The sequence below is a fragment of the Mauremys reevesii genome, linkage group 1, assembly GCF_016161935.1.
Source record: "Mauremys reevesii isolate NIE-2019 linkage group 1, ASM1616193v1, whole genome shotgun sequence".
Taxonomy (NCBI): domain Eukaryota; kingdom Metazoa; phylum Chordata; order Testudines; family Geoemydidae; genus Mauremys; species Mauremys reevesii.
This window is the reverse complement of record NC_052623.1, coordinates 142,895,548-142,911,276: the sequence shown is the minus strand read 5'-3', so window position 1 is coordinate 142,911,276 and position 15,729 is coordinate 142,895,548. Positions and strand designations below refer to the sequence as shown.

General features: G+C 42.9%; 1 protein-coding gene across 8 annotated transcripts in view; it reads left to right on the top strand.

Annotated features, from left to right (window-relative positions):
• The window catches only part of SH3KBP1 (SH3 domain containing kinase binding protein 1), a 326,940-nt gene that overhangs the window by 103,167 nt on the left and 208,044 nt on the right, over positions 1-15,729 (top strand). For all 8 annotated transcript variants that reach the window (XM_039529107.1, XM_039529074.1, XM_039529083.1 and 5 more), the window contains one exon: positions 6,601-6,721. In XM_039529107.1, coding sequence (XP_039385041.1) covers positions 6,616-6,721 — 106 coding nt within the window. In that variant the 5' untranslated portion in view covers positions 6,601-6,615. The remainder of the gene's footprint in view (positions 1-6,600; positions 6,722-15,729) is intronic.

Genomic DNA, 15,729 nt, shown 5'->3' with positions numbered 1-15,729 from the left:
GAAGTTTGAGAACCACTGCCTTAGATAAAGCTGCCCACCAATACAGACTGTTTCTAATGTTCAAATTGCTCTAAATCCTACATGCATAGGGAGATTGTCTTGAAAATTATGTCCCAGTGGGGTCTGAGTTAGAGTTTTTGGTGGAAGTATGGAGTCATTTGGTTAAAGGGATCCAAAGATACAGCCCCACTATAATGAGCTGCTCATGACATTTTCAAATTTTAGATATTTTCCTAGCTCTGCCCCCCAAAATTTGTAACACTGACTCTTATGAAATGTATAGCATGGGACTGCCCTTGTGATTAGCTATTGAGTGGTACCAACGACTGGTTTAGAAATACTACAAAAGCTATTTCACTCTGAAAGCTTTTGCACCTCTACTTACAGACAACTGACATCTGAGATTTCATTTCTTCAGAAACTCCTTGGTGATGAACATTCATTGAGTAATGTACTTACATAATAGCTTAAAGGAACAAGTGGTGTCCTTTCTACACAAGGGCTATGAGTTTGAAGCCTCTCCTTTTGAGAGTTCTACATTCTGTGCATGTTAGTTCTCCCAGCATGGCTTTTCCTCATTATCTGGGGCACTGTGGGGCTCCTTGCGAAAGTGTGAGTGGGGTGTGCACTTTTGAAAAAAGTTCAGGACTCCACAAATGCAGCTCAGTGGCATCTACCCATCTTCCCCAGTCCTGCCGAGGGACAGTTTGATGGGCAGCACTATGTCGGCCTGGATGCTGGTGTAGACCCGGGATAGTATGGAAAGGGCTAGTTGCCATGTTGAAAATGGTACTAGGTAGCCAGTGCAAGAGACCCAGACAGGAGAAATTGGTTCTCTTGGAATAGGCTCGCTGAACTCCTGTGGGGTGTTCCCAAGCATGATGGACCAGGTCTGCATCCTAACATTTAATGCATGGTCCAGTATTTTGAAGTTATAATATGGTAAAGTATCTGGTCTTTTCCAGCTCTTCCTCCTCCCACCAGAAAACCTCACTATGAAGGGTCCTTCCTCAAGAAACCGTACTTTCTGGATTACAATGGATTTCTTGGTTTCTATGCCTCCCACATCTTAAACTCTTCTGTTCCTGAAGTTTACAAGGTGCACACAGGGAGCTCTTCAAAGACAGCAAGGGAGTTAGGCACCTGGCTGCCATTGACTTTCATTGAGAGGTCGTGTCTAACTCCCCTTGCTGTCTTTGAAAACCTCTTCTCAGGCCACAGTGATGGGTACCAGTATACATTTAAGATAGCTAGGAATGCCAGAAATGGTCCCTTGCGCTCCACTAGGAAAGATATGTTAAAAGTGGGGTTTAATGTTTTAAAAACTGAAGATTTCTCCATTCCCAGACCTGCCATTCCTTCTCATGCACAGGCTCGTGCTCTATGCCTATGCTGAAGAGTGATCTCTGGGATGAGCGTGTGGTGTACAGATATGATTCTAAATGTTATGGTTTGAGCAATGGTGTAGCTAGTTCCTGCTTTTGGAACAGTTGCAATTGTCTCATAGCTCAATGATCCAGGACAGACATTTTCAATGCGCTCTTCATTATGAGCCAGAGTAGACTATGATAACCATGCAAACTAGAACTTCTTGGCCAGAGTTTGATGCCTCTGTCTGCATTATTTTATCACAAGCATCAATGCAATTATTTGAGACAGACTGCCAAGTTGTAGGGTAAGAGCCTCATCCCCACTCCAGCCCTCTTACACCAGGTAAAAGGGCTGGAGCGGATACAGGGGGTCCTACAACCCTGGTTCCAGCAGGGGGAGAATTTCCTTAGTATTGACATTGTGGAGGACAGCTGTAAGGCTGCTCTCTGAGGACTCCCATAAGCCCTGACAAAGGGACAGGACTGAGGGAAGAAGCAGCATGTTAGGGGTGAAGCAGGAGTGCTGCATAGATTTCGGGAAGCAATGCAGCCCATTAAGGCTGTCATAATTTACAAAGGCCCTTAGGTCTGTCTGTTATGCCAAGAACTAATCCAACCCCTGGATGCAGCAGTCCAGGATAAAGAGGGTGCATAGGTGGCTCAAAGTCACCATCGCCTCCCCTCCTCCTAGGCTGCATGTTCTGTGCTGAGTCTCTTAGATGTGCAGCAGAGAATCTCAGCCCAGTGTATTTCTGAATTTTGGGTCTTACTTTTAAGCCTTTTTGGAAAGTTTTTAGAAATAATTGTCTTGTACCTTCACTGTTCTCCAGTTCCATTTTAGAGATTTTCCTACATTTTCTATGTTCAGTCTCTGGGTAATCTGCAACTCCATCCAAGCAGGACTGGGACTCTAATTTCATGTTGTTGTTTGCATATAGTATGTAAAAAAGGCTTGAGGAGCAGAAGTAACATGGGATGCTGAACCAAGTCCAGTGAGGTGAGGAGGAGAGAAAGCAAACTAGAAAGCCAGTGTGGGTCTCTTGTCTAGGTTAATGAAAAAGAATAGAGTGAAAGAAAGAGTGGGCTGATACACTATAGTTAGGGGAAGAATTAAGAAACATTTAATTACACCAAGGTCTGTAAGGTTAGATCTGGTATGGCCAGTGTTGACCATTCGAGATGGATTTGATAGAAATAGAGAGACTGGACAGTTGGCACGACTACCAGGAGCAATGCAGAGAGGTGAGGTTGCAAACTGTGGCCTCAATTCTGCAGATTTATGTGCATAACTTTGAGTTCGGTAGCATTGATCATGTGCTTAAAGGTTAAGCATCTGCATCGGTTTCTCAAGATCAAGGCCTTAGGCCGGGGGAAATTCAAGGGTTATTTTATGACACTCAAGGCCATAAAGCAGATTGCCAGACAGCAAGAAGGATCACTAGTCTGATGAAATTTGGAGTGCAAGCTGGCAGGTTGGTATGGTAGTTGATAAGGGAAAAGCCTCTTAGGAGGGTTAATGAGAGATTTGCTCTAGGAAGCTGGAGAATGATTGATTTTCTTCTGGAAAGTGTCTGAAATAGATGTAATCTGGAAGCATTCAACTTTCAGAATAAGAGACTTCTTTCTCTTACGTTCTGGACATCGTTGCTGGAGTCCTTAGAATCACAGACTCAAGAAGTAGTGAATATATTATTGGTATGAGACATGAAAATGCCATTTTTATTCATGTGATGCCAAGAAAACAGTTTTAAAAAATATATGTATAGTGTGTGAGAGAATGCCATTCATCTCTTCCATAGTCCCTTTTCCATTAGTTTGACTCAATAAAACTTTATGGAAGACGCCCTATCAGCTATGATATCTGTTGTCTCCTGGAGATCTCCACAAGCATTTCAAGGATTCGGAGCCAGCTGTGGCTTGCCCTAACCAGGGCCGGCTCTACATATTCGGCCGCCCCAAGCAGTCATGCGCAGGAGATGCCCCGGAGCCCCGGGAGCAGTGGACCTTCCGCTGGCTTGACTGGTGAGGGTCCGCTAGTCGCGCGGCTCGGCTGGACCTCCCGCAGCTGCGGACGGTTGGCTGGTCCGGCGGCTCCGGTTAAGCTGCCGCAGTCATGCCTGCGGCAGGTCCAGCCGAGCCGCGGGACCAGCGAACCGTCTGCAGTCATGCCTGCGGGACGTCCGGTCGTCCCGGGGCTCCGGTGGACCTCCCACAGGCGTGACTGCGGCAGGTCCGCCGGCCCAATCTGCCGCCCCTGAGGACAACTGCCGCCCCACGCGCGTGCTTGCCGCGCTGGGGTCTGGAGCCGGCCCTGGCCCTAACGTGGTTAATCAAGACCAGCCTCTTGTGGTACAGGACCCTGCATAAATCAGAATTTGGTGCCCCCTGACATCAGTAGGAGTTTGGGGGAGAGACAACCACCCCCAATCTTAATTAGCTGTGGGGTGATAGCTATTAAAATCTACAGATAGTGGAGTGGGATGGGGTGGAGTCTTAGACAAAGGCTAATATGAACAATGAAAGGGAGAAGAGCCCGGCCCATGAGGTCCAGGGGAAATGCTGGTGAGAGTTCCAGCCCCCACTCCAACCTACAGGTGATGGGCATGAGGATGCCGCCATCCTTGTTCTCTGGAAGTGGGATGGGGCTGCATCTTTGTCAGCCTCTGAGTAGGAGACGTTTGATAAGTTTATTGCCTCCCCAGACTTTTTTGGAAAGCTCCTAACTCCTTCCACCTGGATCTGATAGTTGGCCCAGCCCATCAAGATCAGCTGGGTGTGTGTTTGAGGGGTAGGTAGCTAATCCCTCACTGGTGAGGTAGAGCCGAATTCCCTTTAAAATCCAGCTTGTGGCACACTCTTTCCTCCGGCTCCCCGTGTTTGGTAAATTGAACAGTGGTGCTTTTGGGAAAAGCTGTAAACTGGAGCAGAAGCACTAGAGTTGTGTCTACAGACTCTGGAAGGCTGCACTTCGCTCATTCACATCAGAAGGCTTGCTTTTTAGAGCTGTGAATTTAATTTTTTGTATTGAAAATCATATTCTGCAGAAATTGCTGGCTTATTACTTTTCCCATGAGACATATTCAACAAGGAAAAAGTGTCCTATTTGCCACTGGTAACTGTAGAAGTTAATTTTCTGGCTCTTGTTAGTTGAACGTTGAGTTTCATATTGACATGAGGTTTTGAAAAATCCACTTGGCAATGTGCATAGGAAACTACCTCTGGCAATAAGGCAGGATCTCTGAGGTAATGCTTGAAGAAGACTAAAGTTTTGACATACCAGCTCCTTCCACTTAAATTGTCAGTATCCATTTGATATTCTGGCAAACAGTCTGTCACTTAGAGTAGCAAACTGAGTTTGGGAACTCCAGACTTTTTAGAATGAACAAGTTCATTCTTTCCTTCCATTTTAAGATATTAAAAATATACTCTTGTAACAATCCATGTACTGGACTAGTCTATTTTTAAAAACTATTGTTACCTTTTTAAATGCATGCATCATTTTTGGCGTATACTTTCTGGATCATGCATACTAAGCATAGGGATATGATGCTATGCACTGCTTGGGAAGCTCAATCACAGACATGTTCACTCCTTAAAGGTGCAGCATTATACAACTTCCAATTTCTGACATCTGTGCATTAATTGCATCCTACGTGAATGCATTTTGGAGAAGTGGCAGACAGCTCAGGTTCATACAAATAATAACACAATGCTTGGTTAAGCAGTACTGTTTGGGTGGCTACCTTTAATAAAAACCTTTAGAAAAATATCAAGAGGATTCACAATATTACTGCTGAGACATTTCAGGGTCTGAAATTGTAGAAATAAAATGTAAGTTTAGATGTTTGTTAGAATTTAGAACAAAAAAGTTAAAGATGAGTGAGTCAGAGGGTGGGGCTCTAGCCTGGAATTTAGGAGACCCAGGTTCAATTTTCTCCTCCATTACAGACTTCCTGTGCGATTTCAGACGGATGTAGTGAAGATTGTTAAAGATTATGTGGTGTTCAGATATTACAGTGATGAGGCCAAATAAGAACTGAGAGTAGGTTGTATTTTAAGGTCTGCATGAAAGGTTTGTGAAATGGTGCTCCTGCATATGTTCTGTAAATATTTGTTTAATGAGAATTAACTGTGAACTATTGGGAAAACCTTTCCCTTTGGCTCAGTGATGAGGGAGGGAGTGAGCGGTATGATGAAAGTTCACTCCACTGTTTTTCCCCCATCCACTGCTAAAGAGACGGTCTTCTTAAAAGGTAGTCAGTTGCAAAATATGTTATCAGTAGTAGCTGATACATGCCCTGGGTGCCCCTTACAATATTTATAGTGCTAGTCAGATTTTCCTATTTAAAAAAAATGTTTTCATATCCCCTTCTTGTGTTGAAATGCCTACAGAAACAACACGACAAACTGACTTGACTTAACTGTCTTTACAAGGGTAACCAGTCACCATGTAGCTGACTCTGTGCTACGTTGTCAAATGCACAAGTATTCATGTTAGAACAATGGTGAAAAATATTTTTCAGTAATCGTTCTGCTATAGTAATTTTAGGTGTTGCTGGTAAAATAGAAGGCAGACATTTTACAGACAAAAATGTGATTAAATTGGTGAGATTAACCCTTTTAAAACACTGATTGGGGAAAATTTTGATAATCTATTAGCCTGAATATTGCTTGGTTTTCATTATGGCATTATCACGTATAAATATGTCTAGGAGTTGGGGAAGAAATATTATTTATTACATTGTGGCTGTACACACATTGGGTATATACTATAGCAGTTTGAATTGAAATATTCTTCTTGTGAGAAGGGAGAGGCAGTTTAAAGATTTTATCTGACACAATCTTGAGTTCCCCACTGGGTGGTTTTTTTTAAATTAACTTCAATTAAACAAAAGTGTTTGGAAGCCATTTAAATATGATAGATAGATATTAAATATGATAGTTCAAAAATGTGTCAAGTTGTTCCATGTACTGGAGTGCCAATAGCCTGTCACTGCCATAACTGTACAATGGTAAAAGTGTAACACTCTGCTTTCTGCAGAGAAGAGTAAGAATAACCCAAATTATTGTGAAATATAAAAACACATGGGTGAGTCTAGCTGTCAGACTTTGAGCCTTTGGGACTTATCACAGTTCACATCTATGACTTTTTCCGGTACTGGACACTTGAGACTTAAGAGTATTCTGTGAGACATCTTTTAAGCTGTCTTTCCGTTTTCCTCCCATACAGGAAATAAAGAAGGACATGAAGAAAGAAAGTATTGCCAACAAACCACCAGAGAAGCCGATGGATGAAGTTTCCAATGGAAGCCCTTTACTGTTTTCTGAGACAATTAGAACCACCAGAAAAGGTACAGTATATCAAAGTATAGACTTTGGTTAAACTGGTGTGCTTTGTTCACAAAAAATTAAAATAACGGAATGTAAGCTTTCATTGTTTTTAGTGTTAAAGCACAGCATGTATACAGTTGTGAAAGGCTACCAATAATGTTGGGAAGATAACAAAAATCTTTCCTTGATTGGCATACAGATGTATTCAGTATGTCAATTTCCATTTTCGTTTCCATTTACAAAAGCACAGCTGCTTTCCTTCTAAAGAGATCTTGTCTAGATTTATTTTAATTAAGAAAAGCTACATGGGTGGATTACTAAAGCTTATCAGACTGACAGCTAGAAGCATATCTAGTGCTCCCGTGCAATGCTGTTAGCAAACTTCAGTCCTGAATGTATCTTTTTTCCCCCCATTCTTTCCCAAACAGAAGCTGTTTTGAGACAGTGTGATTTTTTAAATTTTTTTTAAGGATACTAAAAAGGATGCTAGGAGATGGGTAGAGTAGCAGAGATCACTCTTCTCTCGCCCCCCACTCCAGCACCCCAGAAGCTTTGGTGGAAAGAGAAGAAAATAGAAAGTTGTTTTCTCTCTTCCAGTAGCTAGAAGGATATAGCTTCAAATTAATGAAACACTGCCTAAACCAAATCTAATATGAAAGATGTAGCTATCAAATGGTGTGAAAGATAGCATCTTCCTCCTCCTCCCAAGATCTGGGGATGGCAGCAGGGCTTCTTAACAGGGTGGTGGTGTCCCACTTTATATCCAACTCTGTATAGCAGAAGGCTGATGAATTTTTCAAATGCTGCCTCCTTCCCACAGCTATCCCCTCTGCTCCTGGACAGACAGGGTCCTTGTCTACTATGCAGCTCTTCTAACTCATGCTCTCACTCTGTTTCAGTACAAAGTTGAGGGTTTAGAGGAGGAACTGGGTGGAGACAGCTCAGACGTAACTAAGAGAATGTTGCTGCCACTGCCAATCTCCTCTTTCTCTGGGCAGCAGATTACCAAGAGAATCTTGTTAGAGGGAGGGGAGCTAAGCAGACAGTTGTTGCAACACGCAAATGTGAAGAAGAGCCCACTAAGAAATGCATGAGGAGGGTTACATTGATTTGGGATGGGGAAAGAACGGAAATATTTTATTAGAAAAGGTGGGTGAGGTGATATCTTATATTGGACCAACTTCTGTTGGTGAAAAGGACAAGCTTTTGAGCTTACACGGAGCACTTCTTCAGGTCTTGGTGGTGTGGCATTAGATATATATTACAGGCGTTTTTTACTAGTTTAATTTATTTTGTCTTTGAGCAACTAGGTGCCAGGGATGTTTTTTAAGCCCTGCTCTATGCTGCCACAGGCCTGTAGCCCTTAAAAGGCAAGCCCCCCTGTTGCAGTCTACATATTTGAGAGAGAATACATTTCTAAGTGAAAAAGAGTTTTTTTTCTTTTTTTGGCTACAGTATTATGCCTTATGGTTTCTTCAGAGCCCCGCATTGTAATGGAGGGGGTGTTTTTTGTAATGAAACAATGAAGTGCCTCTTATAAAGGTTTGTACTTAATTAAATAATCAGTTAGTCTAACTCAGTGGTTCTCAACCAGGGGTATGCATATCCCTGTGGGTACGCAGAGTTCTTCTGGGGGGGTACATCAACTCATCTAGATACTTGCCTAGTTTTACAACAGGCTACATGAAAAGCACTCATGAAGTCAGTACAAATTAAAATTTCATACAATTACTTGTTTATACTGCTCTATATATTATACAGTGAAATGTATGTACAATATTTCTATTCCAGTTGATTTATTTTATAATTATATGGTAGTAATGAGAAAGTAAGCAGTTTTTCAGTAATAGTGTGCTGTGACACTTCTGTATTTTTATGTTTGATTTTGTAAGCAAGTAGTTTTTAAGTGAAGTGAAACTTGGGGGTATGCAAGACAAATCAGACTCCTGAATGGGGTACGGTAGTCTGGAAACGTTGAGAGCCACTGGTCTAACTCCTTCAGATTGCAGTCGTGATCTAGGAATGCTTCAGGTCTGCCAAATGCCTCCCAATAGTAGCCTGCCCATATTACTAATTGTCTTTAGCTGCTTAAAGGGGGTAGCCGTTTTGTTACAGGATTGTTTGTTGGAAATCACCTCTAGTGATTTGTTTGGCTCACAACTGAATAGAACAAGAAGAATGAGAGGGCCTGGTTGCAGGGACTGCAGTCCTGATTTTTTTTTTTTACTTCATTTTGCTTTTCCGGCTGAATATTCTTGATAGCTTTAATATGTTTCCTTCTGGCTACCATAGATAGCCCACAGAGACACTGTACTAGAACTGATTGGTTTGATGGAAGTAATTTAGGGAAACATGTCGGGTGTAATTTTAAGTATATCCTTTAGGGGTGAATTAGTAATTCTAGGGATTTCCTTTTCTGCATGATTTACAGAGTATGATCTAGGGCTTGGTGCTCCTAAATAAGGAGTAATAGGATCTGTTCTCAAGTCAGCTACAGAAATGCTATGTGACTTTGTTCAAATTACTGAAAAATTTGGGCCTAAGAGTTTGAAAGTGATTAGTGATTTTGAGTGCCCAATTCTAAGCACTGTAATGTGCGTTGATTTCCAACAGGTCTGAGTGCCTTCAACGCACTTTAATTTGCCTCAAGTTGGACATCAAAAATCACAAATCACTTTTGAAAATTTAGGCCTCTGTGTCTCAGTTTTCACATCTGCAAAATAGGAGTCGTACCTGCCAAATAAAGGTGTTGAAGCATCGTAATCATATACTGCAAGTAAATACATTTGTTCACCTAAATTACAAGTAATACTGTAACATATTTTTATTTAGTTAAAAAAATACAAAACTACTTTATTTTTTTAAGTTCTCTTGAAAGGATCAGAATTTAAATATTGGCCTAATGCACAGAACTGCTTTAATCTTTTAGATAAAAGTTCTGTGATGGAGTCCAAAATTTTCTGCACCTCCACATATGATGAATAACGTCTAAAGCCATGTAATGAAAGAATGTTAAGATCCGAGGGAGAGATTCTGTGCTGTACCTGTGAGAGGCTCAGTACAGAATTCTAAGCTCAGTGACTGGGGGGCAGGGAACAGGGCTAAGTCAGCTCTGTGCCTTCTCAGACCTGGGCTGCTCCGAGGGCTGTAGCATTCCCTGGTGTAACACAGGCAGTTTTGGGCCTCTGTCTACGTTGTTTCAGAGTAGCAGCCGTGTTAGTCTGTATCCGCAAAAAGAACAGGAGTACTTGTGGCACCTTAGAGACTAACAAATTTATTTGAGCATAAGCTTTCGTGGGCTACAGCCCACTTCATCGGATGCATGCAGTGGAAAATACAGTAGGAAGATATATACAATGGATTGTTTCATGTTCTCTGTTTATATATATCTTCCTACTGTATTTTCCACTGCATGCATCCGATGAAGTGGGCTGAGGCCCACGAAAGCTTATGCTCAAATAAATTTGTTAGTCTCTAAGGTGCCACAAGTTCGCCTGTTCTTTTTGTCTAAGTTGTGGCCACAGCACTGCCTGGCGTATATTAAGACCCCTGAGCTATATTAAAAGCTACAGCACTGCCAGGAACCACTGCAGCCAGAGGCAGTGTTTTTTGTTTGTTTGTTTTGTTTTCTTTGTTTTTTTGGAGGGGGGGAGGAGGGACGCGGGGTCATGTGTTCCCCTCCTAGATTTCTGCCTTCCATTTGGCAACAGCTTTGGCTCGGGCCAGCTGTCTGGCATTGCTGGCTCGAGCCACCTGGGGTCACCATTTCCCCCCCCCCCCAATGTTTCTCCGCACCCCCCTGGGGGCATGCCCCACAGTTTGAAAACCTCTGTTCTCAATCTAGAGGTGACGCATGGGGCAGTTACGTGCCCCCACCCCCGAACCTTTAAATTGTGCCCCCCCCAATTATCAACAGTTACACGTTGCCTCTGCAGCAGTATGTGCTGCAGCCGTGGCCCTGGTGCACATGCTACCCCAGACCTTGAGAAGGCAGTCAGGCAGTCAGGGGACAGGGAGCGGGGCGAGTTGGGTAGGGGGTGGGGTCCTGGGGGTGGCAGTTAGGGTGGAGGGTCTCGGGAGGGAGTTGTCAGGGGACATTTGGGTTGCGGGTTCTGAGGGGGGCAGTTGGGGGCAGGACATGGGTGGGGGTCGGATGGGGGGGGACAGGCTGTTTTGGGAGGCACAGCCTTCCCTACCCAGCCCCCGATACAATTTTGCAACCCCGATGTGCAGGGCCGGCTTTAGGAAGTGCGGTGCCCGATTCGAACAGTTTCGACGGGGCCCCGGCAGGGATGACTTTAAAAAAAAAAACCACTTAAAAAAACATGCGGGGCTTGTACTCACCAGGCGGCGCTCCGAGTCTTCAGCGGCACTTCGGTGGCAGGTCCTTCACTTGCTCTGGGTCAGTGCCGCCGAAGACCCGGAGCGAGTGAAGGACCCGCCGCCGAAGTGCCGCTGAAGACCAGTTAAAGAACTGGTTGTTAAGATTTTGGCAGCTCATTACTGCATGTGTCAGTATCTTTATGCCTGCATCTGTAACTTTCACTCCATGCATCTGAAGAAGTGAGTTTTTTACCCATGAAAACTTATGTCCAAATAAATCTGTTAGTCTTAACTTGCCACCAGACTCCTTGTTTTTTTAAACTAGCACTCGTGCTTCTTCCAATTAAGATTTATTTTTTTCAGTTACATTCCTGTCACATTAAAATTTACTTCAAAAAGCCCACCAGTGCACTTGTTTTTTAAGAATGTATGTTATTTTTTTTAATGGGTGCTTTGCTGTAGCATTACATAGCTAATGACATGTAATGAGCTATTTTGGCTGTATGTGAGATGCATTGTTCTTATGGTGTTCATTGTGTGGTTTGACTTGAGTCAATCCATCCTGTAATATGGTGGAGGAAATTATTTAGACTTGTCCTAATAGATCAGAAGGAAATTGAGTTCAGTGTCTGTGAGCTTTACTCCTCAAAGGAATGACATTTAGAAGTTGAAATGGGAATAAACATAAGAGGAAGTGACATGTTGGACTAGCATTTTGAGAACACAAGACCATGAAGTGTAGAATAGCATTGTAGATAATGCTTTTGTTCCTTTGTGTTGTCAATCTCTTGATGCTCCTAGGTAGCATAACATAAAATTAAACTTGAAAGTATGCTGTATTACCTAGTTCTCATATAGTTGTATGTTTTGATCAAGGGAGAACTTGATTGCATTGTGAATCTGCTTTTTGAATGGTTTTTACTACAACTGTACTCTCTCTCTCTCTCTCTCCAAACTGTTCTAAACAAAACGTAATAATTAACTTCAAATCATGAAAGGCTAACTGTTTGGAAGCAGTGTCCAATGCTGTTGTTATAATGCCACATATTTTGTGCTGTTGTATGATCTGTCACCATTTCCACTAAAACACCTTATTTTCAGAAACTGATATAGGCTTTAAAAACATTCTTCCAGCTGAAGTATGACATCCATGGCATGAGCCTGTCAGTGCATTTATTATGATTATTTTTCTTACACAACTCAAAACATTTTAATTCCTCTGGTTAAAACCTATTGAAGACACAAAGAATAAAAAGTTAAATTAATGGTGGTTGGTGGGGGCGTTTTCACTCCTGTAACTTATTTTTGATATTATATAAACTAGCTGACTGTCGATAATGTGTAAGCTAGAGAATTCTGGGGAGGATAGAATTACTGGGTATATAGACTCTCATTGTTCTGATTCTGGTAATTCATAGGCACAGTGACTTGAGTAAGAGTGACCCCAAATGTTTATTCCTCTTGTGCACTGACATGACGCCCTATTGGTTCCTTTTATTATTTAAATTTTTCATTGTTTTATCAATCATCTTTCAAAAAATTCATTCCTCCTGTGACACACTTCTGTGTATGCCCTTTCATTGGCACGATACCCAGGGCCTGGAAAGGTGTGTAGTTTTTGCTAAATTGTACAGTTATGAGTGAAGACCTTTTTTAAAGACCTGTTCCATGTATCTTATGGAAATCTCGTTGCTTTCTACTAGTACTATAATGGTAATGATATTGGAGTGAAGATTTAGATAGGGCTTCCGTTAAACCTCTCTCTGCAGTGCCTTCTGGTTTTTGTTGAACATTTTTTGCTTGTTGCATTGGGTGTGATGGTGTCCATACAAGAGTCTCGAAGGCACTAATTTATTTAGCTTCACAGCGCACCGATAGGATAGCTAAGTGTGATAAAGGAATGACACACAGAATAATGGTAATTATTTTTTATTTCCTGGCTCCAGACACTTGACATAGGTCAGGGTTCCAAAAGATGATTATACGCTGTCATATCACAGGGGTGGTTATTCACTGACTCCAGTGGCGACTTTATTTTTTACATATGTGGAAAGTGAAATGGAGAGATTAAGTGACTTGACCAAGGTCTGCTGAAAGTCTGTCAAAGTCAGCAATAGGACCCAAATCTCTTGATTCCACGGCCCTTGCTTTAACTACTTTATCATCTTTTTCTCTCTTAAAAAAAATCCATTAAAATGTTGTAGAGTTTGTGCAGACCAGGACATGTTCACTTAAAGCTGTTAACTTTTGAGGAAGCAACTTCACATTGGTGTAGCACTTATAATGAAAAGTTAAGAGGAACTTGACAGCTATTTTGCAGAAGAGAAAGTGGCTCTCTCAGGAGTAGCAGAAAAAGTAAAGGGACGACATAAACTTTGTCTAGTCAGTTTTAAACAAAAAGTTTATTAATTGCCCCAAATTGCCCTGAAAATTTTTTCTACAGTTACATTTTCATACTGTTGTAAATGAATTTTCTCCAATTTCATTATATGAAAAACTCACAGAAACAGAAATGGAAAAAACCCTGACTCTGTAGAGGAAATAGTGAAACTGACTATACAAAGTGTTGTCAAATGCACAAAGGAAGCAAAACAGGAAAAAAAAAAAAAAACAACCCAAGAACTGTTACTGCATTTTTGTCTAATTTCTTCGTTATGATCTTAAGTAGTAGGTAAACAATTTTCAGACAAGTTTTATTTTTTAAACTTTACTGTGTTCCTTCAGAGAAAATAAACTACAGGATTATTAAATCAAGAGAGAGAGATGGATGTCATGTATTATAGATAAGGCTAAGATTTGTCACGATTATTTTTAGTAAATGGAGCCTGTGACTTTTACTAAAAATAACTGTACAAGCTGGGGCCGAGGCTCACAGCCCCAGCTGCATCCCCCACCACAGGGCAGGGGCGCATGGCCCCAGCGGCGGCCCCCACTGTGGGGCTATGTGGGGAGCATAGCCCCGGCTCCAGCCCCTGCCACGGCTCCAGCTGCTGACAGCTGAAGCTGAAGAAGTCATGGAGGTCCGGTAAAGTCACAGAATCCATGACTGCCGTGACCTCTGTGACGAAATCGTAGCCTTAATTATAGAGAATCTTCATAATGACTACAGGTAACCAGATTGATATGAAAGACCATTTGTGAATCGAAAGAAGAGAGGGGAGCAGAAACACAGGCAGAGGTCGATGACCTGCACCAATAAGTCAGTGGTTCAACCTCAATCCCCTTAACATCTGATATCTGGGAGAAGAGCCAGCAAACAGGTTGGATCAACCCCACTGATATACTGTAGTCTAGCACTGGCAGCAGGTTTCAGAAAACTGAGTTTTGTCTGAGGATTCAGGTGTGTTTTGTAGCTGCTGTGGCAGGAGACCAGAACAGTGAAAGCCATCAGTGCATGCAGGCATGAAAGCAACAGTGCATGCAGGCATGAAAGCAGCAGTGCATGCTGTTTTGGGGCAGCTGTACAGCCATGCAGAGCAGAGGAAGCAGACCTGAAAGCAATCACCTGTGAGATAAGCAGCTCAGCAGTTGCATGGAGGAAAAGGGGACAAGGAAAAGAGAAGAGGAGGAGCCAGTAGGCCAGATGAGGTTGCCACAGTCCCATGCATGGAGATGAGAGGGAAGGCCGAGAGCATTGTGAAAGCTCCAGGCAGGGTCATGGGGAAAGCTAGCAAAAGCAACCCAGAAGCCTGGGGTGGAAGAAGTAATGCTCTGGCTGCTGGGGAAGGACTAAAAGGAGGGCTAGTAAGAACAGGTTAATTAAGGGACCTCAGGGTAGAGAAGTGGCCAGGTGGTGAACAAGAGGGAGCTGTGCAACAGGAATTCAGGAGCTGGGTTGATCTGATGGGAGGCCTGCCCCTCTTCTTCAAATAGGGCAGCACTGGCCAGATACTTGGTATGTCTATACTCCAATCACACGGGTGTGATTGCAGTTGATCTAGCTTTAATCTAGCTATCGCAGGTACCAGTGCAGTGAATCTGTGCCAACGTGGGTACTTACTCAGACGGTTAGACCATGCTGAACTCCCGTGCTCCCACTGGCCTTTGATACTCTCACTAGCTAGATTAAAGCTAATTCAGCTGCAGTCCCACCATGTGATTGCAGTGTAGACATGAGAGCAGTGAAGGAGCAGCCACCAGCTGCAGCACACAGTCTAGCATCACATAGTCTAGCATGAAAACAGAAATGAGCCTGGGGCCAGGGGCAACGGGAATTAGGCTGTGGGAGGAGTCACACAAAAGTGCTGGCTGTGACATGCCCAAGCAGAAATACTGTGAGGAAGGTGGGTAACTTGTCTGTTACTCCTAGGTAAAAAGAGATACGGTGGGGTGAGGTAATATCTTTTATTGGACGAACTTCAGGTCACCAGAAGAAGAGCTCTGTGTAAGCTCCAAAGCTTGTGTCTCTCACCAACAGAAGTTGGTCCAATAAAAGATATTGTCCCTCACCCACCTTGTCTCTCTGATATCCTGGAACCGGCACGGCTTCAACAACGCTGCAAACAACCCATAGGTAGAGCAGTGAAGTGACAGACTTGGGACTACCAGTGCTGGGGCAAATGTAGGGAGGACCTCTCAATGAGACCAGTGGCAGCTCCAACGCTTGAACAAGGAAGCTGGTGAACAGGAGTTCTGTGAGGAGTTCTCCAGGGGAAGGAGAGGAGACTTAAGTGATGCTTGGGGTGACTTTCTGTTAGTTTGTTTG